This window comes from Rhinichthys klamathensis, unplaced genomic scaffold (assembly GCF_029890125.1).
Source record: "Rhinichthys klamathensis goyatoka isolate OS25496 unplaced genomic scaffold, OSU_Roscu_1.1 h1tg000040l_1, whole genome shotgun sequence".
Lineage (NCBI taxonomy): Eukaryota > Metazoa > Chordata > Actinopteri > Cypriniformes > Leuciscidae > Rhinichthys > Rhinichthys klamathensis.
The window spans coordinates 11,969-34,632 of NW_026606587.1; the positions used below are offsets into that span (position 1 = coordinate 11,969).

Consider the following 22,664-nt stretch of genomic DNA (forward strand, 5'->3'; position numbering starts at 1 on the left):
ATTAGCGACTCTACACTACGTTTGCACTTAGATTTTGTTTGGAATACATGTTGGCACATGTAAACAAATATGTGAATCGGACTGCAGTGTTTAGGGCATACTCTTAAAAATAAAGGTTCTTTACTGGCATCTATGGTTCCATGAAGAACGTTTAACTTTCCTGAACCTTTTTATTTAAAGTGGAAAAGGGTTATTTAGAATATTAAAATGTTCTTCCCATTGAGAGAGAGAGAGAGAGAGAGAGAGAGAGAGAGAGAGAGAGAGAGAGAGAGAGAGAGAGAGAGAGAGAGAGAGAGAGAGAGAGAGAGAGAGAGAGAGAGAGAGAGAGAGAGAGAGAAAAGGTGAACTTTTCACTAAAAGGTTCTTTGGGGAACCAAAAATGGTTCTTCTCTGGCGTCACTGAAAAAAAAAAAAACCCATTTGGAACCTTTATTTCCAAAACCGGAAATCGGATTGGATTCATTCTGATTGACGGATATTAGTGATGTAAACAAACCTACTAATACACACGCACAAATTTATTCCAGTAACAGATGCATTTGGTTGTGGAGGTTTTTTAATTTTCTGATGATAACATTTTATTCAAATATAATTATCACCATATTCTTAGTTTTACAATCAGTATCATAATACAGACAAACACATGCCAGATGAAAGGTCGGAAGTACGACAAACCATAGGGAAGTCATACAACAGGTGTGAATGAGTCTAAACTTCAAAGAAAAACATGAACCTCTTTTCTTAGCAACTACAGCCAGGCTGTCCTCCTCAGGAACCCAAGTCACCATGATTTTGCCAAGACGTGTTCCTGGATCAACATATTTTGTTGAGCCCGGAACAACATTCCTGCCTGAAAACGGTCATAAACTTATCAGCGAGAAATGATAGTCGAATCACAGTGGTGTAGAAGCACCTCATTGATGTTGATCCAGGAACATGTTGTACTTGGTGAATCACATTCACCTCAGGTACCCAAACATGCATACTAGTCATACTAACTCACTCACTCAAACATCATTCAGATGTTCAGACGCTACATTCCCTTGTGCTTCTTCCTCACTCTGTTCTCAGTCATCCTTTAAATTCACAGTCTTTTACTTCAGTATGGGATACACCTCTTACCATCCTGGTCCGGAGCGATTTGAATCACCTTCTAATAGAGACGTTGGTCAGTTGGAGTTCTGTGATCAGCGTATAGCACACTTCAGACAGGTTGGCTCAGACCGCATGTATTCTCAATACATCCATGCAAAGTGATCAGTCAGTCATGACCCTTTATAATGGGTTTAACCAAACAAATAATACTAAAGTTGTAAGCATTTCTCTTTGTTACTTTGTGCTTGTCATTGTAATATAAATATTCCCTGGTTTAGTGGAATGTGCTTGTATATTATTGTACCTGGATTCACTACAGCACCAAGTAATGCAAAGGAAAAAAAAAATATACAAAGAATTTTTATATTACAAGATGTACCATCCATCTTCACTGGTCAGCAAATATCAATGCATATTTAGTGGTTTCGATTAACAATCGTTGAGGGAGGAAGGGGCAGATGACATTGTGTCTGGAAGTCTGTAGTTTGACAGCTCTGAGAGAGTCACATACAGGTGGAAGCCTCTGGTAAACACTGGAGCTGTTTCTCAATGATGCACCGCAGATACTTATATCTATTCACAAACAGAGAGAGACAAAGTTATTTAACCCTCTGATGCATGGATTATTAAATCACAAAGAAAACGAAATGATTTTTTACAAAAAATGGTAACACTTTACGATAAGGTCTCATTTGTTAACAACATTAGATAATGTATTAACTAGCATGAACTGACAATGAGCAATACATTTGTTACAGTATTTATTAATGTTAGTTAATTCAAAAATACAGCTGTTTATTGTTTGTTCATGCTAGTTCACACTCACAGTGCATTAACGTTAATGTTAACTTGTACAACTTTTAATAATGTATAGTAAGTGTTGAAATTAATATTAACTAGATTAATAATGCTGTAGAAGTGCAGTTCATTCTTAGTTCATGTTAACTAAGGTAGTTAACCTAATGAAACCTTATTGTAAAGTGTTACCACACAAATCTAATAAAAAAAACAATATACAGCAGCACATTCAGAAATTTGGCATTGGTAAGATTTTTTGATATTTATGACAGAAGTCTCATTATGCTCACCAAGGCTGCATGTATTTGATCAAAAATACAGTAAAAACAATGGATGTTTGTTTCCACAACAGAATAAAATAAAATAAAAAACGTAACCATCTTTTTATCTCACAATATGGACTTTATCTCGCAATATTTGCGGGGGAAAAAAATCTGAATTGTGAGATGTAAACTCACAATTGCAGGAAAAAAATATCCAGAATCAGGAGATAAAAAGTTGTAAAAAAAAATCAGTAAAATTGGTAAATATTATTATAATTTAATTGTTTTTTTTCTTTCTATAATTGATTATATAGTTAAAATGTAATATATTTATTGACAAATCTGAATTTTCAGCATCATTACTCTTCAGAGTCGCATGATCCTTCAGAAATCATTATAATATACTGATTGGCTGCTCAATAAACATTCCTTATTACTATCAATGTTTAAAACTGTTGTGCTGCTTCAAATTTTTGTGAAAACCATGATACATGTTTTCCCAGGATTCATTGATAAATAGAAAGTTCAAAAGGAAAGTATTTGAAATAGAAATATTTTGTGACATTACAAATGTCTTTACTGTGACTGTATTAATTACTTTCAAGACATAAATAATAAATACATAAATAAAAATCATACTGGCCTCCAAACTTCCGAACGGTAGTGTATTAGGCTATATTAAACGATATAATAAAATACTCTTTTTGTGATGATTTTAAGAAAATGACATACAAGTCCATTGCAAATTAAAATAATAGTTAATATTATGCGATCACAAGAAATTAATTCATCATATCACAATAGATTTCTGGATGGCTCTTGAAAGCATGAGACTGATATTTGTCCTTTGACGTCACAGCTCAGGATAGTCACTAGTTGAAGGGCTTGTGACTGTGTGTCTTCCTGTGGTGCAATCAGCCGATTAGCATTGTCATGACTCATGACATCATTTTCTGTGGCTCTAAGGGCAGCAGTCACATGGCATTCAGCTTCAAAAAAACCTGGCAGCAGACCTGAGCCACCATGAGCAAAGATGACACGATTCTATCACAAACTTTAAATAAAAGTATTCCTGCAGTTTCAGAAGTACAGTATTGCGTCATTGTAGCTAACAGCAGACGCCTCCAGCATGTGCTCTGAAACATTAAATCCTGCTTTAACTGATTCAAAGGTAAATCATACCTGCTTCTCAGCTTCTGCACCTCCCTGTCCTCCTCTTCCTTCAGTTTGGTAATGAAGCTCTGCAGGACAGGCATCTCAAATTTGATGTACTGCGCCACCTAGAGCAGTGGAGAGCAACGCAGTCAGGTATGTGGATTTATTTGTATTTCAGTATCAGTAACCTCATTATCAACCCTCCTTCACACACACACACACACACACACACACACACACACACACACACACACACACACACACACACACACACACACACACACACACACACACACACACACACACACACACACACACACACACACACACACACACACACACACACACACACACACACACACACACTTCATAGGGAATCTCCTCTCCCAAATCCTGCTCCATGAGAAAGATCTTGCAGACGTGTTCGCACGGTCCCTGAAGTATTCTCACTACTAATGGGTAGTCTGTACGCTTCAACTGGACACGCTCTGAAGCATAGAACACATATGTATTAGCACCAACAATACTTTAACATATTCTTCATTTATTAAAAAAACTGTTGATGTAATTACCTTAAACAAAACTGAAAATCATTAACAACACCTTTTTTTTCTAAATATATTCTGTAATGTTATCGATTTTCATTAGGTACATAAATCAACATTTGTCGACATTAGATAAAATTAGCACAGAATCAACTTTGCGTCGCTGCTTGATCATGTCAAGGATCAGTTTTCAAATTTCTACGTACAGAGTGAAACGCAGATGTTTACCCTTTTACCCTAGTGTGCTTTTAGCCCAGTTGTACCCTAATGTTTTCTGAAGAAAATGTAATTGGTGCTTGTTCTTGCCAAAACTCTTCACCATGGTGTTGTGGGAGGTTGCTATGTGGTTGCTTAGGTGTTTTGGTTACTATCCAAAAAGTAAAACATTTTTCTTGTTGTTGTTTGGCTGTTCACATTTATTTATTTTAAAAATGTGTCCAAAAGCAGATTCTAGTCTGAAACAGGTTACGATCTTGAACTGACCCACATGCGCAAAAGAACAATAACAATGTCGGCACGCAGTAGGTGTGTTGAAATGAATCGTTTCTGAATTGTTTTATTTGAATACGTTTTCAATAAGAAAGAATTTCGGTTAGTGAACAGTTTTGAAATGCAAAATGTAGAATCACTCATTTACAGCGTGTGAGCGTGTGCCTGCGTGCGAGTAAGCTGTGTGTGTGTGTGTGTGCGTGCGAGCGTGTGCGTGCGTGACTTGTAACTTAAGTACACTACTTGACAGTTTAATGTTAGTGTTTACTAGTTCTAAATGCTCCTGTCGTCTCCTGTGTAACTACATTCAGGAAGTGAACTTTCTTGGAGCAGATCAAATAAAAAGGGAGTTTATATATCTGACTGATTGTATTCATTGATGAAAATGTAGCCATGTGGAGTAATATATTGCAACGCATCGTGATGAATCATGATATCGAATCGAATTATTGACATGATAATTGCAACCGAATTGAACTGAGACCAGTGATGATTCACACCCCTAGCGCCAGCAAGGTATTATATGGAAGCAAACAGATTTACACGTTCATTTATAAGGTGATGTGCCGCAGAAGCCAGCGAATTTGTGTTCAGGCGATACTGAGGAGAAAGAGCAACGTTTTTCTTGTACATTTCAAAGTTTTGCTTGTACAGAGCTGTCACCGTAATACTTAAATGAGGATAACAGCTCACCTTTCCCAACACTGACTAACTTCACTGCCGTCTTCCATATTCACAGAGTGACCAAACAACTACCTGTATGTAAATCTTTGGAGTGATTCCCATCAGCAGAATTGTGACGAATGTTGACGCAAAAGTCTCATGAATTTCGATATCCCTGTTCAGACTGAGGGAGCATTGAAAATCATCAGACCTGTATCTGATTTAGGACCATATATGGAAGTGGCCCAAATCAGAATCGAATGGTTTGTGCTGTTCACACTATAAAAAAAATAAAATAAAAAAAAGATCCGAATCCTATATATATATGAGCGTTCAAATGAGTTCTTTGTTTTGCTCTGCAAATTAACCGTGCACGACCTTTTATCGTATAACACGATCCCATTTTAGTTTTATAACTTCTCTTTTCTATTTTCCTCAAAATGTGAGGACATAAAAAAAATTAAATAATTTATTTGGGACACTTTTGCCTGCAGCCTGAACGTAGCCTAAGCATCAGCGATTATAATAGTGATCAAAGCCTCCACTACAGAATAAATACTGTATAGTTTAAGTTGTGTAGTTCTCTGTCCACTAGATGGCGATTCAGTGTTGCACAGTCAAGTGTAAAATAAAAGAAGACAGCGGCTGACCTCCGCTGGTATGAACGAGGTAGAGGGCGAAATCATCTGGGCTGTTCTCAATCTTAAACTTGTTCAGTAACACCCGCAGCACCTGTGGTGTGGTCATACAGCTGTTGATCCGTACGTTAGTAACAGAACCATATGCAGGTGTGAACACGGCCGTCTGAACGAGAGAGACAGAAAGAGGAACAAGAGATCGCATGACTGATCAACTTATACTCAAACGATCACACACACACAGGTTTTTTCTCAAGTTACCTTGTGGTTGTAGAAGTGACCGTTGATGGAAAATCTGTGCCTTCTGATTCGCCGCTGGTCACTAGGAGACCGTCTTCTGCCCCGTCTCAGTACACCGGCGTCGCTTTTGGTTCTAAGAAGCTGAGCGGAGATGTCGCACCCCTCTGCCAAGAAAACACAAGATGAGGCGGGAAAACCAGTCACAGGGTTATTCAAAGCAACTGTTTTAAAAAGCAAGTTTTACCCTCTTCTTCTTCTTCTTCTTCATGGTGTTGTGTTGTGCCGTTGCTTGATTGGTCCTCTGGGGGAGTCACTTCCATCTGAGGGGGACATTGAGGAGTCTGTGTCTGACCCTCCTGACTGGACAAGTAAAGAGGAACAGAACAATTATTCCACTACATAAATACACAACGTTCTTAATATGTTTTGACAAAAACATTTGAGTGAACTTTGGCTGCGTCTGAAATCGCATACTTAATATGAGGAGAACGTACTGCATTTCTCTCCGATTCGGTAGGAAATGAAATGAAATGTGGAGGATTTTAACAGGGACAATATGATTGACAGGCCAGTTTACTGTGACAGGATGCGACACAGAGCAAACGTTAAAGACGCAATCGTATGACGTGATAGTATGTCTCAAAGCTTGTGTACTCTTTTGGTACACACTCAAAAGTATGCACTTTTTCTTCACAAAAACAGTACATACTGGAAACTGCTTGTTAAGATAACATAATTATCAAGACGTTTCTGGCACAAACTACAGTCTTTCATTCTGTTTATCCACCTCAGTAGGTGCTGGAAACAATATTTGAGTTGGAGCTCTCAGATAGAAATAGTTCTTTTGAACTCCTTATTTGGCGTTGAGGCAAAAATAGATCAAAACCATAAAACATTAGAAATGTGTCACACAAATCCAACACATCTGAGCTGATAGAATGCCAAAAGCACGGTCATCACAAGGATAGAGTTGCTATGGCAACAAACAAAGCAGGCTTTCAGTGTATGAGCTGCTATGGTGTGTCAAGGTTACTTGAGTTTAAAGAACTGGGCTTAGTTTCTATGATGATGAAGATGTTTATATGCTATGGTTGAGAAGTTACAACATAAGAACTGATTAATCACCATTTTATTTACTAAAGTGATGTTTAATGATGGAAAAAATTCAGCAGTGCAAAAAAAAAAATCTTAGTATTTATCAATCTTGAGCAGCAAATCATATTAGAATGATTTGAGAAGGATCATGTGACACCGAAGACTGGAGTTATGATGCTAAAATTCCAGCTTTCAGATTACATTTTAAAAAGTTATTTTAATTTGTGATATGATTTCAAAATCACAATATTCATATATTTATTGTACTTTAATCAAATAAATGCAGCCTTGGTCAACATAAGAAACTTCTTTCAAAAACCTTCAAAAATCTTACCAACCTCAAACTTTTGAAAGTCAATGTCTATTTACCTTTTGATTAGTCTTATTTTCCAGTAAAAACATCCCAAACCGAGATATATTTACTATATATTAACTAGATTAACCTTCTTGGTAAGAAGATTTTTGGCAGCGTACTATTCTTTCTCTCTTTTCATTCATTCATATTTTTTTATTTCATTCTTTTGAAAAGAAATGAAAAGGAGCAAAAAGAAGATAAACTTATAATATCTGCCCCATATCAACACAAATCAAATTACAATTCCAAGGAGGTACACTTACAACACACATCTGCTTTGCAGCACCTATGCAAAGTCATAAATCAATTATCACATTTTCCTACTAAATAGATGCATTATATTTTTCTATTAGTAATACTTTTACACTCTTCTTAAAAACAAAAAATGATATTGAAGTTTTAATTTCACTATTTAGATTGTTCCACAGACTGACACCCTGTATTGAGACACATCTTTCCTTTAATTTTGTTCTAAACTCAGGTTTCTGAAAGACTTCAGTTCCTCTTAAATTAAATTTACTACCTCTCTTGATGAATCTATTTTGCAATTTTTCAGGTAATGTTTTCAAATGAGCTTTATACATTATTTTTTAGAAGACTATATTCTAATAAGTCGTTAAATTTAACTTTATAAATATTGAATTTGTGTGGGCCCTATATTCGCTTCCATTTACAACGCGAATGACACATTTTTGTAATTTAAAGACAGGTTCTATATAAGTCTTGTTTGCACTTCCCCATGCACTGATGTATACTAGTTCCTCAATAAAGCATGTATAGGAAGTCAATGAGCTAATGTAAAAATATCTGACCTCTGGTTGTCTAGGTTACACCCTGAGTGCCAGGAGGTAGATGAGGGAGGTGGTCTGATTCGCTCATGGTCATCCTGCATCTGAAGCCTGATTGGTCGACGCAAACCCCATGAGATATTGAGAAGTCCTTCTATGATCAGCTCCTCCTCTTCCTGCCGGCAGAATACATACAACATACATATACACTCGGCAGAATACAACATACATATACACTCGTACTTGAGTTTGTTATGCATAAAGGGCCTGAGTATTAGGTTTAAGTGACCCACAAGCCACCTTTTGACTTTTAGAATAAATGAGGCTTATAAATGATAAATACAGCATGTCAGTAATTTGGCACCTGGGCAAGCTGCATTTACAGACACAAAAGAAGCCTCAGTCACCCCCACACAGGGGCGCACATCCCCTCCAGACACAGACGCGTATTACTCCCCTGACAATAGTGAATAATTGAGAAAGCACAGAAGGGGTCAAACGCTTCCCCACCTGCCACACAATGAGTGTAAAACTCTTTCTTACCTCTCTGTGTCGTAGCTGCAGGTTCTTCCCTTCATAGTAGAGATTGTAGGTCTTTAAATACGAGAGAATGCTGTTCCTGAGAAAGAACAAAGTCTTGCTTAATAATTCATTTCATCTTTAAAATGTTAAACTTATATCTTGTGTCAGAGGGGGTGTGTCTTAAAAGTTCATCGGGTGCAACCATGTGATAACCTTTCCAATAGTTTTTTTTTTTTTTTTTACTGAATTGGCAACTGAATAAAGAAATAAAACCAGCAAATATTGTATTAAAAATGCCATTTAAAAGTTGCAGTTATTTATTAAAGGGATAGTTCACTTTGAAATTAATTTTTGGTATGTTTTAGCTTACCTCAAGGGCATCCAAGATGTAGGTGTCTTTGTTTAAAGTGCGTGTACGTCACTCATTGTTTACACAGAACAGAGATTGTAGGTAAGACGGCTAATTAAAATGGTACTAATTTGCGCTTATCCGGGATGTTTAAACCGTCGTAAAAAAAAAAAAAAAAAAAAAAAAAATATTGTATGAGTGACGTACACGCGCGAGATATCACTTCCGGCGCTTTCCGGAAAAGACCGAAGCGCCCGCGCCCTCAGATCACTTGAACGTGGCTGTGGTTACAAGAGGTAAAAACGATATAAATACTGTTCGTTTTCTCACACAAACCGCTCGTTTCGTGTCTTAGGCCATCAATGTGTACTTACATTTACGTGTCATTAAATCATGTTTAATTTGGACTTCTCTGTGCATGCTCTTTGAGGTGGTGACCATAGACCTGCATTATATGACTGACAGACAAGAACGGTTTGACCTAAAAATATCAAAATTGAAACTACTGCGGAAACAAAGACACCTACATCTTGGATGCCCTTGAGGTAAGCTAAAACATTCCAAAAATTAATTTCAAAGTGAACTATCCCTTTAATTTACTGTTTGATTGAAACATATACATGCATATATGTATATATTTCATCGATGTGTATTTATTTGTCAATTTATAAAGTGATTTATTTCTTTTGCATATATATATATAATATACAGTATATACACACACAAACATATATATCTATATATATGTATATGCAAAAGAAATAAATCACTTTATAAATTGACAAATAAATACACATCGATGAAATATATACATATTTGCATGTATGTTTCAATCAAACAGTAAATTAATAAATTTGACTGTTATATACATATATATATTAGGGGTGGTGTAACGATATTTGAACCGAACCGAAAAACCGCGATACACCACCCACGATACGTATCGCGATACTCTCATGGCGAACCGAACACGCCCCGGCCCCTGCTGCCCCGCCCAGCCCCGGCTCATTGCACCTCATGTGTTATGTGTACACAACGAATACAGGGCTGTTGCCTAACCACCATTAACCACATATAATCGCAATAAGCTCAGTGTTTTGTTACTTTTGATAATAAGCAAGGTGTAATCTTTCAAATTATGTCTATTTGATCACGAAATGCAAACAATAAATGCCGTTTTGGCGCTCTTAGATGTGGCGTGACAGATATCACCGTATGCATGCGGCAGCGCGGAGCGCGATCATCTCTTCCTCAGTTACAGAATAAACATGAATGGACACCCGAAGGTATGTTGAAAGATACAGTATACTTACTGAAAGGCATCATAACTCGTGTAAACACTCAATCAGTGTTTCAACAGCGGAAATACGTCAATAAAACGCTTAGTTTTTCACATAGCTTTATATTTACCTCAGGCAAGTCATTCAGTGTCCACAGCTTGCTGGTTTGCTAACTCTTTCACTAAATAAATGCTATATATTAGCCTATATATTATATTTTACTTAACCTGTTTATGATATCTTGATTATTTAATGTATGTTTAAAATAGTTGTCATGAAAATAACAGCAACTGTGTAGATTATTATATAACAATAACAAATTAGAGTAAAAACATGTTAATGCAAAAATTGCCTTATGTGCAGTTTACATGTTTTTATACAATTTGTTATTTGAGTGTTGATTATTATTATATCATTTAGGCTCAAAGTAGGCTCTGTTGTTAAGCTTTAATGTTATAGTAATGTGCAAGTAAGGGCTGTAGTTTACAGCATTAGCAGATAATTTTGTTATCTTTGAGAAACGTTTACTTGTAATTGAATTAATTTAAAGACAAGGACACAATTTGTTCATTAAAGCACTGTTTAATAAAAAATAAAAGCAATTTTAGCTTTCTAAACCCCCCCACCCCACCGAAATGAACCGAACCGAACCGAGACCTCAAAACCGTGGGACGAACCGAACCATCAGGTTTGTGTATCGTTACACCCCTAATATATATATATATATATATATACTATACAGTATATACACACACAAACATATATATATATATATATATACACACACATATTTTATGTAAACAAAAAGTTCTATGTTGGATGCGATTAATCGATTTGTGTGTGTATATACATATATATATATATATATATATATATATATGTGTGTGTGTTATTATTGTATGTATATGATATATATATGTAAATGTCCTGTACTTTCAACTGACATGGATTGTAAATAATAATAATAATAATAACAATAACTAAAATGTAACATTAATGTAATATATTTATATACATTATTATATGCAGTATCTAATCTGGTTACTAGGCACATTCTTTTCTACAATGTGATTAACTATTTTTAACTTTAATCTAGTAGGATTTTTTAAAGCTGCAGTCCGGCGTTTTTCCTCTTTGTCGCCATCTCTGTTCGAAATCTGCAATTGCAGTCATTCGCGGAATTATCAACTGTACGTGAGTTGTACTTCGACACAGCACTGTGCGGATGAACACAATGTTTGAGGAGAGTGTGAGGCTGTCAATCACCGCGCCGGTGTGGATACTGTCATTAAGAATCACAGATTTTTCTTTTTGGAAGTATGACCAACATAATAATTTTCACCGGAAAATGTCATCTGAAAAAGTAAGTAACATCCACTTTTTGTTCTGGTTCTGACATTGCGGTAAATCGCGCTGATTATATCTAACAATCGCTTATAAGTTATCATATCACGCAAAACCATGCAAATTATACTTTGTTCTCAAATTGTTAATGTTCAACATCAGCATTGCGTGACAACATGTAATGTCCTTCCAATATTATCCTTGTTTTCGCATGGGGCCGGTTGCAGTCTCTTTTTTTCTGTAGCCACTCCGAAGTCCGAAACGAAACAAAGTCTTTTGCATTTTACAACGGGTGAGTCTCCAGTTGTCACTGGTGATTGTCGTTTGAACCTTTCTGGATCCGCCATCAAATTGATAAGTTGAATTATATCAAGTGCTGTGAGAAAAGGCTATAAATCTCCACCACCAACATCCTCACTCACAATATAGCCGACTAGCCAAGACTCTTCTTTATGTGTACACAGCGCCGCCGCTCCCACCACGCGTGCAGTAGGGCACCAATGCTGAGTCATAATAATTATAATGCCGATATTATATCAGTATATAAATATTATTAGGCACTTTTTAGTGATGTACATAACAAAACAGGTGGAACAAGAGTATTTAATTGCTCTAGAAAGTAACGATGGTGCCGCCGCCGCCTCAGTGGTCCGTTGGATTGCGCGTTAAAAAGTTAAACTGGCAAAAATAAACTTTTTTTTTCTCGGAGGATGGGGGGGGGGGGCAATTATGGGGGGGGGGGAATCATAAAGGAATTATGCTTAGGGCACCAAAATGGCTAGCAGCGGTACTGTGTGTACAGATGTGACGTAATGACGCAAAGACATGCTCGAATCTCCCGCGGAAATCCACCAGTACCACTGGAGTTAAAAACATTATTACAAGCAAATGAATCGAGCTAAGGCAAGCAGATAGTTTTGAACACTGGCTGGTTATGTATTTTCTCAAATATGTATTTTGGGTAATTTTTAACCCCAAAAAAGCTACGGACTGCAGCTTTAATTAAGATGAAATCAATTTAATTCAAATCAATGTTCATGTCCATGTATTCTGTTGGGTTTATTTGTAATATTGACACTTACTGTACATAATCCCTTATATAGTGAATACATTATTACAGAACCGTAACAGGACAAAAAAAGCAACCATTAGTTCAGATGTTATCAAGAGTTTCATAAGATTTATACTCACTTGCTGATGAATTTGTTCTCTCCAACCCGTACCCTGTCATTCCTGTCATCCATTTTATCCCAGCCACGACTGCATGGAAGAACTCTAGAGAGACCGAGAGGGAGGAGAACGGAGAAAGAGAATCTTTCTGTTTCTTGTTTTAACATCAAAGAATTAACTCTTCGATATCTAGGTCAGAGAAAAAAAGAGGGTAAGAGAACGACAAACCCTTAAAACAAAACAAATAATGTATGCATATCTCACACTCCTCACTAGCTCGTGTAGTTTTGATATCTCTAGACAAGAGACTCATGCTCTGTTCTATATCACACAAACCCATGTGAAGCCGACATCTGCAAGTCACAGCTGAAAGTAAACTATTCATGAGGATGTGACCAGAATAGACATGCCGGAGCACATACTGGAATGAATAAGGGGATTGAAACAGTTCATCAACACATTTAAAGACCCCATGAATTCAAAGCTATAGTTTTGTGTTCTTTAGTCCACGTGTGTTAGCTTTGAGGTCACCTATAGTATAACTCACCCCCCCCCAAAAAAACAAACAAACATATACTGACTCTGAAAAACCACGTGTAACCATATGTCCCTCCACACATGTTTGAGAACTTTCTAGTAACTTGGTGGAAGAGTGGAGTAACATCTCACAGCAAGAACTGGAAAATCTGGCACAGTCCATGAGGTTGAGATGTATTATAGAACTTAAATCAGCTGTCCAGGGACTCATTATTCCATTTCTGTTTGTCATATGTGAAATTTGTTCAGTTTATGTCTCAGTTGTTGAATGTTATGTTCATACAAATATTTCCACGTTAAGAAATAAACAAAAAAAAGTTGAACGTTTCTTTAACTGCTACAATCGTCAAAGTTTGGGGTCAGTAAGATTTTTATTTTTGAAGAAATTAATACTTTTATTCATCAAGGACACATTCAATTGATCAACATTTATAATGTTACAAAAATATATATAATAAATGCTGTTCTTTTCAACTAACAAAGAAAAAAAAAAATCCACATAAATATTAAGCAGTACTGTTTTCAACATTGATAATAATCAGAAATGTTTCTTAAATTACATTTAAAAATATATTCAAATAGAAATCAATTATTTTAAACTATAATTTTAAACTTTATATACTCATATCTGGCATTTAAATTTGATGTGTTTCTTCTGGGAAAACAAAAACAAAACACTGATGACTCATGCTGCACTACACAGATTGTTGTCCAATCAAATGATCTATTAAGAGTGTCCCGCCCCCCAATTTGATCAGACTTTAAACATTTAAACTGGTAAAAGATGCTCAGTCATAATGATGATCAATATATAAAAAAAAATTAGGAATGCCATTGATTGAAATACAATCAGTGCTATAGGATAATACAGTATTGTCCCTTGTGGTTCATTACAGATGAAACCAGAGACTAAAATGAAACAAGATATAAAAAGCCTACAAGCAAAATAGCCAAGAGTGCAATAATCGAAAGAAAATATTTTTTAAATTCATCTATAGAAGTTCCCCAACAGTTCACAGAAATGCTTTATATATTTCCAATACAAAATTTGAAAGACGACAGAGTAGAGTACATAAACTACTTATACCTTTTCTATAAGGCTCAATGGCTGACACATAAACTCATGTTTGGAGGTTCTCCTGGCACAATACAAACTGCTCTACTCAAGGCTTCCTTCCTCACCAGCTGGAAAGGCTTTACTGACGCTTCCGGAGACGGGGACAGGTGCGGGACAACAGGGGTACTGTTACCCTGCTGATACTGAGTGACTACAGCTCTGAACCAATCCTAGCTGTTGCCGTTTTATTGTATCTCGTACTGTCATTCCAACTAAGCTGAAATGAATAGTGTCAAACCATATCTAACTTTAATAGAACGGTACATTTTCAAACTGAACCTAACGTTAAAGGAACTAAAAGTGAGGAAATTGCAGTGACTATCTGCATAGTACGTGGTTTCATAACGTTGTAGGAGCGAATCAGTGTTACGGGAATAGTCCACCCGAAAAAAAAAGAAAATTCTGTAATTATTTATTCACCCTCATGTCATTTAAAGCCTGAAATACTTTCATTGTTCTGTGTAAGATTAAAGAAGATATTTTGAAGAATGTTGATTGATAATCAAACCATTTCGTTTCCAATTGACTTCCATAATATGGACAGGAAATACAACGGAAGTCAATGGGATCCAAAAATGTTTGATTACAAATGTTCTTTAAAGTATCTTGTTTTATATTCCATAACAAAGACAGTCACATACAGGTTTGGATTGGAACGAAACGAGGGTGAGTAAATGATGACAGAATTTTCACATTTATTCATCTTCATCTGAAATACAACAAAACAGCACATTTCAAATGCCACAAGACATTGATTTAAATCCTGACATTTATCAACAGACTGAAGAATACTTTCCATTATCTGTCTCACTATGTCATGGCATGTCTTAAACTAGACATAAATAGACTTAACTGAGCGCACATTACCTTATCTCTGATGTAAAAGGCTCTTTTGCAGTCTTTAAATGCTAAGGGAGTGCTGAACCCATGTGACACTCTCCTAAACTCTTCCTCTCAGATTTGCACAGCGGAAACTGACACAAGGTTTCAGACTTCCTCAATTGTGGTTTCGCTGGCTGCCTCCTCCTCCCTTTATCTCCTTGTGTCTGTTTCTCTCAAGTTCACCAATGTCTTTATGCACACCACCATCAATCATATACCAACAAAAGATATATGAAAAACCTATCAACTTTATGAGCACTTAGAATCACTTTAGGAGAACTACTTAGTGTACACAAACACACACAGACATGAGCACGTAACTCAAGGGTCCGGTACACACACAAATACACACAAACAAGGCACAGTTGACCTAGTGAGACCCTTAAAGGCCTCATTCAGTCCCTGACAAAATCCTGCTTGATTATTCATTCACAAGATTATTATCCCACATGCAAAGTTGCAAACGGGTCTCTCTTTTGTACGGGCATGTTTTCTTATCAACACTACCATCTCCTGACCCAGCGTTAAGGATGTGTGGCTGTTAGTGTGTGTGTGTGGCCCCTCCCACGTCTTTCATACACACCACTCGCTGCGCTCAATCAGGAGATGATGAAATATTCAATACCAATCGACCTTGAGCAGCTTATTCTGACATGAATATTTCATATCCCAAATAAAGTCCTGTCAGAACTACAGATGATCAGTATAAGAGCTATTAGTTTCTGAAACGCGTCCAAAAGTCATTGCCAACAGATAACGGGCATCAGATGACAGGTGCTGATTAGAAGGGGTCTGTATTTAGGGATGCATGATATATCAGTGCCCTCTTGACCGATACAAGCTCATTTCCATAACATCTAACACTTTAAAACATTAATGTTAAATGTTACTGTAAACGGTAACACGTTACAATAAGGTTCATTAGTTAACATTACCTTAGTTAACATGAACTAAGAATGAACAATGCTTCTACAGCATTTATTAATCTTTGTTAATGTCAACATTTACTAATAGGCTACATTATTGAAATCAAAGGTTGTAATTTGTTAACATTAGTTAATGCACTGTGAACTTACACAAACAAACAATGAACAGCTGGATATTATTAACTATCATAAACAAAGATTAATCAATATTGTAACAAATGTATTGCTCATTGTTAGTTCATGTTAGTTAATACATTACAATAAGGTTCATTAGTTAACATTAGTTAAAGTGTTACCATGTAACTTTAGTAAATCTCATAATGAATATCAATTTTTTTATACTGTATGTTATATCAGAATATTTATAGGCTACTGTTTATAAGTTTGGGGTCAGTGAGATTTTTTTCTTCCAAAGAAATTAATACTTTTATTCTGCAATTAAATGGATCGAAAGTGACAGTAAGACATTTATAATGTTACAAAATATTTCTATTTCCAATAAATGCTGTTCTTTCTATTTATCAAAGAATCCTGAAAAAAAGTGTATAACTGTTTCCACAAAAAAACAAACATTGTTTTTAACATTGATAATAATCAGAAATGTGTCTTGAGCAGCAAATCAGCATATTAGAATGATTTCTGAAGGATCATGTGACTCTGAAGACTGGAGTAATGATGCTGAACATTCAGCTTTGCCTGAATATATACAGAAATAAATTGTTTAAAATATATTTTAACACTTTTTTTAATCAAATAAATTCAGCCTTGGTGAACAAAACTTAAAAAAAAAATCTTACCAACCCTAACGTTTCAATGTTAGTGTACAAAACATGCAGAACAAGGGAAAGGGAAAGAGAGAGCCAAGAGAGAATAAAAACATTTCACAATCTTATCTGAACTGTTACCTTTTTCTTTTCCAGTTAACTACTTTTAATCCTTTTTTTTACCCAAGATCAAATGTTGGTTAGAAAAATACACCCCATTATACAAAAAAAACAAAACAAATTTAGATAAAGAAAATGCAAGATGACCCCGCTTCAGTCTCTGCAATGCAATAATCCTTTTTTAACGCTTTTCACAGGAACTACTCAAGCTACCACGCTTCGAGAGCCATGTACTTTTCCACGCTTACGCAACTAGGCACTTGAGCATTAAATGTGTCAGGGGAATCTATGAAAAATGAATGAAAAAGAGCATGAGAACTATTTTTACAGTCTTTTGGACTCATGTGACTATCCAATCTGCCAGTTCTCCTAAAGATCAACTCAGCATCTACAAAAAGTACCTAATTATGAATAATTACATGTTTTTCCAAACACAGACAGTCTGGTGCGTTGGCACTTGAGTTGACTGGGCGGGCACATGTGTGGAAGTGCTGGGAAGATTGTGGAAGTGGGACAGACTGGATGGAAGTTGTGGTTCGTGCCGCTTCAGCATCCAAATGGCTTGTTTTTGCTTAAGTTACTAGGCTATTTATATAATAAATTCTATCCGGATTATTTTATGCCTGTTCATGCTATTGTTTGCAATGGCTTTAATCCAACCACGGACACCGTTCCATCCCTCTTTTTCCTTCCCAACTGGTTTGAAAGTTATTCCACCCTTGTTGTCCAATTCCAAAGCAACCGCTCACTAAACTCTTCCTTTAAGATCCAGGCCAAGATCTCTGCTTGATGTTTTCTGGCCTAGATCCCCCCCACACACACACACACCACACACACACACACCATTCCCTCACCTCCCCCAACCAGCATCTCCTGACAAACACTATTGCTCAGCGGCTATTGTTTAAATTGCCACGGCAACCTGGAAAACACTTGCAAAGCAACAACGAGCTTCGTCCAACAATGCTGAAAGTCACACGTCTGCTCCTTCTTCCTGTTCCTTCCCTTCATTTATATGTTCAGCAGCTTGCACTGCCACAGTTGTCGGCATGTTTACTGATGGCTGCTGCTTTGTGTTTCTGAAACACTCAGGTTTTATGAAATATGACACAGAAGACAAAACACAGCTATACTTTGCATGGAAAATCTGCCTGGATTCCCAACTTGCATCTGAGACACTAAGGCTAGTGAGTAACTTATTTGGAGCACTGAAAAAAATACCACATTTATCAAAACAAATGGTTTTTAGATGCAGTTGTTTAGTTTAGAAAAACTATTTCAAGATGAAGAGAAGGATTCTCATTTTTTTCCTTTGATTTTGTACTGGAAAGGTACTGAAACTCAAAACGTGTCTCAGTCACTGCCTATCTAAAGGTGTGAGGAGGATCACTGTTAAAGGGATAGTTCACCCAAAAAAAGAAAATGATGCTATCTATCATAGCCTATATGTAGTTTTCAAACCAGTATTACTTTTTTTTTGTCAGTGGAACACAAAATATGTTTTTTAGAATGTCCAAACACAAAGTTTTCATATGTCTTTCAAGAAGATTTGAAAGAATTGAGTGATGTGTACAGTATGAACTACTTAAAGCTGCTGTAGGTAACTTTTGTAAAAAATATTTTTTACATATTTGTTAAAACTGTCATTATGTCCTGACAGTAGAATATGAGACAGATAATCTGTGAAAAAAATCAAGCTCCTCTGGCTCCTCCCAGTGGTCCTATTGCCATTTGCAGAAATACACGCTCCCGGTCAGAAACAACCAATCAGAGCCAGGAGGAATGTCTTAGCAGTGTCAATCACGCTCGTGTACGCGCTGATCACACCCCTCTCTTGCACAGCGCAAGCCGTCGTTCAAACCAAACTCAAGATTGCCGGCGTGCTGCAGCTGTGCTAATGGCGGAGAAACAACCTAAACTGCCAATTCTCGAGTGACACCTGCTCATAAAACAAAGAGGTAAAAGGAAAAAGACCGATGACGATAAACAAGCGAAAAAGAAAGAATTACACAGAGCCCATTGACTCGGTGTCAAAACTCTAGTCGCATAACATGTAGATAAAATGTCACGCACTCTGCTAAGCAACAATTGAAACCTGCTAATTCACTGGCTTGTCATGTTGCTGAAATAATGTACTAGCACACCTTATCTAGCATTATATATCGCTAGAATAATTACTTACATACTGTAACGTTAGTTACCGTTATATTAACGTTATCTTACTAGCTATTTATAACCTATAGAAAGAGTGCAACGTTATAAAGTTAGATGTAGGCTATTGCAAAATACATAATGATTTGAGGACCAAGTTTGTAGTCAAAGTATGGGCAGGCCATAGTCAATGTAAAGCATATTGTTGACGTTTAGTCCCTATTAGTGAATGTGCCATATGATATAACTTTTTATCCGCTGTTATCGGTGGCCCTGTTTACTAGCCTGCGTGTTCACGGCAGGCTCCGCTGTGGGGGAGGAGCTGTGGAGGGAGGGCTGTAGCGCAGCAGAGAGCAAAAGGGGGTGGGACCTGTAAGTTGTGCTTGTTCAAATTTTCAGGCTAAGTCAACGTTTTCTCAAAACTCCCTACTGCAGCTTTAAAAGTACTCTTGAAGTTTTATACAACAATTATTCCCGGTCCTCAAATCTGATTGGTCGAGCAGCTTTCCAGGAGTGCTGATATTTACGGTAGTTCAACAGCAGTGGGACGTTTCTTTTATTTGTACCCGCTTTTTTCCTACGCCCCAATTTGCGCGAATTATGGGAGTAACTTAGCCTGGGTTTCCCCATGCTGCCTTTGCACAGCGCGATTTTATCCACGCTGCTAGGCAGTCTGGATACCATGGACCAGATTTTCGCCTCAGCGAGGGGACCAATCACAGAACGGGGAGGGAGCAGCAAGACGATGACGACGTCTATGCGACACACCGAAGCAGTTTGTTTATACCTATGGATCAAACATGGCAGCAGACGCGAAGTTACCTTTCGATGCAGCCTTAGATACATACGCCATCGTGTACACATAAGTCTCTGACCCATCGTCTTCTTCCTCGTCTAATTTCTGTTGCTCTACATACGTCATCTGGTATAATTGAAACGATTGGCTAAGAGTTTGAAGTTGTACAGGCGCATTTGATAGACATTCGTAGCACCCAATAAACGGCTCTGGGCATTCGTAAACCACACCTCAAATACGAGAAAATGACCACGTCTCAATCTCAATGAGACGTGGTCTGACGTTAGCCAGGCTAGGAGTAACTTTCCGTTAAGCGGAAAACAATCAGCGAAAGGTTTGCTTTATGAGCGCAATAAGCATTCTCAAAAAACTGAGTACAATAAGATGACATTATTCGACTCACCCTTCAACCATCGAACATTAAAAGGAAATTTAAAAGTGTATAAATAAATAAAAAGCGGGGAAAACATGATCAGGAGGAAAATAATGCAGCGACTGAAAAGAGCTCTTTCCATAGATATTCTTGTTATATGTGCATTAAAATACCAAGCGTTACATTATTCTTGTGACGTCTGCAAATAGAAAATTAAGGAAATATTACAGCTCAATCAGTCAAACTGACGGATAATGATTATTCATGACGCAACCTTATGATTTGGAATGATTTCTTTCAGTCTTTTTGAGTGAAACTTCTCCAAACCGGAAGTGCCTCCCATAATCTAAATCGCAGGAGTATCGTTAGGAAAAAGGTGAATACTTCCACTTGTCTGTGACTTTGGTGACTCACAAAGCTTGATGCTTTGGCTTCTTTTAGAACTATTTTCATTGGAGACAATTGAACTAACTGGCCAATTTCAGACGGAATCATAAGCACAGTCAAATCAGCTGTGATTACCTGAGGCAAAATCATAAGTTATGTTCTCTATTTGAATTTTAAAATGTAATTTACTCTTGTGATGACAAGTTTGAATTTTCAGCAGCCATTACTCTAGTCTTCAGAAATCATTCTAATATGCTGATTTGCTGCTCAATAAACATTTCTAATAATTTTTCAGTTGAAAACAGCTGTGGAACTTAATATTTTTGTTGAAACTGATATTCTTTTCCAGGAAAAAAACCCGGCATTTATTGGAAACAGTATTTAGTCACACTGTAAATGTCTTTGACTTTGTCACTTTTGGTCAATTTAATGCGTCCTTGCTGAATAAATTTTTTTTTAGCGTATGTGCTTTCATTGTACAGAAAAAAAGAAGCACGAACTTTGTGCTCCATGGAAGAAAAAAAGTCATACGCGTTTGAAAAAAAAAGAAAAAAAAAGTAGATATCGTGACAGAAATGTAATTATTTTGGGTGAACTATTCAAAATAAACCAGACTGGTTATGTAATCTGGCCAGATATAATCCAAGGCGAGTCATAGTTACTTTCATTGCTATCACAGATATCTCTCAGGGAGATAAACGACTCTAAATGTTAAACACTGTGGCACATTCTCTTGACAAGAGTCTACAGATGCTATTGTAATCTGAAGCCTGAATACTAGATTACATTTCCAGTAAGACATTCTCAATGCATTTCAATACACAACTAATCAGATTACACATTATGATACAAAGTTGCAAACACATGGCAGTAGCAGATAACACAGTCATTCAATGGTACACAAGCGTCCAAGTCTGAGTACGTCGTGAGTAACAAACATCTACGAAAACAGTGAACACAAGCACCCACCACTCTCTTGTAGATCTCTGCTGCCCAGATGTCACGATGCTCGTCGCTCAGGGGTGTAAATCTTATCAATGTTTTTCTGTCTCCAGACAACACTCAATCTGAACGAATCTACCATCCGAGACAATATGAAACGATACAGGGCTTTACTTAGTCCAACTCGGACCGAGCTTCTGTGCGTACAATCGCAGTTTAAGGGGGGCGTCCGTCTGAGGAAGAGGAGGAGGAGGAGGAGGAGGAATACCCCCCATCTGCTCTGCTGTTCTAGACCTCAGATAGCGCACCAGCCAATCAGCGCGCGCTCCGACGCCCCTTTGTTCGCGCGCTGCCCCTTTAGCGCTGAAGAACATGCGTTCTGTGGGGAATCCCAAAACAATAGCCCACTAAAGAGGAAAAGAAGGAACACAAGCTTCATTTTACCCGTATTAACATGTGTGACTAAATACGCAAAAGGCTCAAATAACCCAAACAGAGCCTGCTTTATAGACTTGTGAACTATAACTAACTTTTTATTAGTTAAATAATCCTGGAAAATGTATCACGTGTCCACAATGCAACAAAAACTATTTTCAACACTGATAATAATAAGAACCATTATTAATAACGGAGCACCAAATAAATATATTAGAATGATATCCGAAGGATAATCATGTGACACTCGAGAGTGGAGTAATAGCTGCACAAATAAAAATAAAATAAAATCAGCATTGCCATCACAGGAATTAATTACATTTTAAAATAGGCTACATTAAAATAGAAGTTATTTTAGATTGTTTAATTCTTTTTTTATATATGCCTGCACGGGAATTAATTACGTTTTGAAAAAGGCTATTAAAATATAAGTTATTTTAAATTG

General features: G+C 36.8%; 1 protein-coding gene across 3 annotated transcripts; it reads right to left on the minus strand.

The window, feature by feature from the left end:
- Nucleotides 1-1,563: 1,563 nt before the first annotated feature.
- rassf2a (Ras association domain family member 2a) lies at nucleotides 1,564-22,025 on the minus strand. 3 transcript variants are annotated; one of them, XM_056246533.1, is made up of 10 exons: nucleotides 21,812-22,025; nucleotides 12,811-12,894; nucleotides 8,668-8,743; nucleotides 8,149-8,300; nucleotides 6,131-6,246; nucleotides 5,908-6,050; nucleotides 5,659-5,812; nucleotides 3,678-3,799; nucleotides 3,339-3,436; nucleotides 1,564-1,668 (listed from the first exon to the last, which is right to left on the minus strand). In XM_056246533.1, the coding sequence occupies exons 2-10, from the start codon at nucleotides 12,861-12,863 to the stop codon at nucleotides 1,599-1,601; spliced, it is 984 nt and encodes a 327-aa protein (XP_056102508.1). In that variant the 5' UTR covers nucleotides 12,864-12,894; nucleotides 21,812-22,025; the 3' UTR covers nucleotides 1,564-1,598. The 3 variants fall into 3 exon arrangements, with proteins under 3 accessions (XP_056102508.1, XP_056102509.1, XP_056102510.1); XM_056246534.1 differs by lacking the exon at nucleotides 21,812-22,025 and adding an exon at nucleotides 15,311-15,412 and having other exon boundaries at nucleotides 1,570-1,668; XM_056246535.1 differs by lacking the exons at nucleotides 1,564-1,668; nucleotides 3,339-3,436 and adding an exon at nucleotides 3,446-3,515 and having other exon boundaries at nucleotides 3,658-3,799.
- Nucleotides 22,026-22,664: the final 639 nt, after the last annotated feature.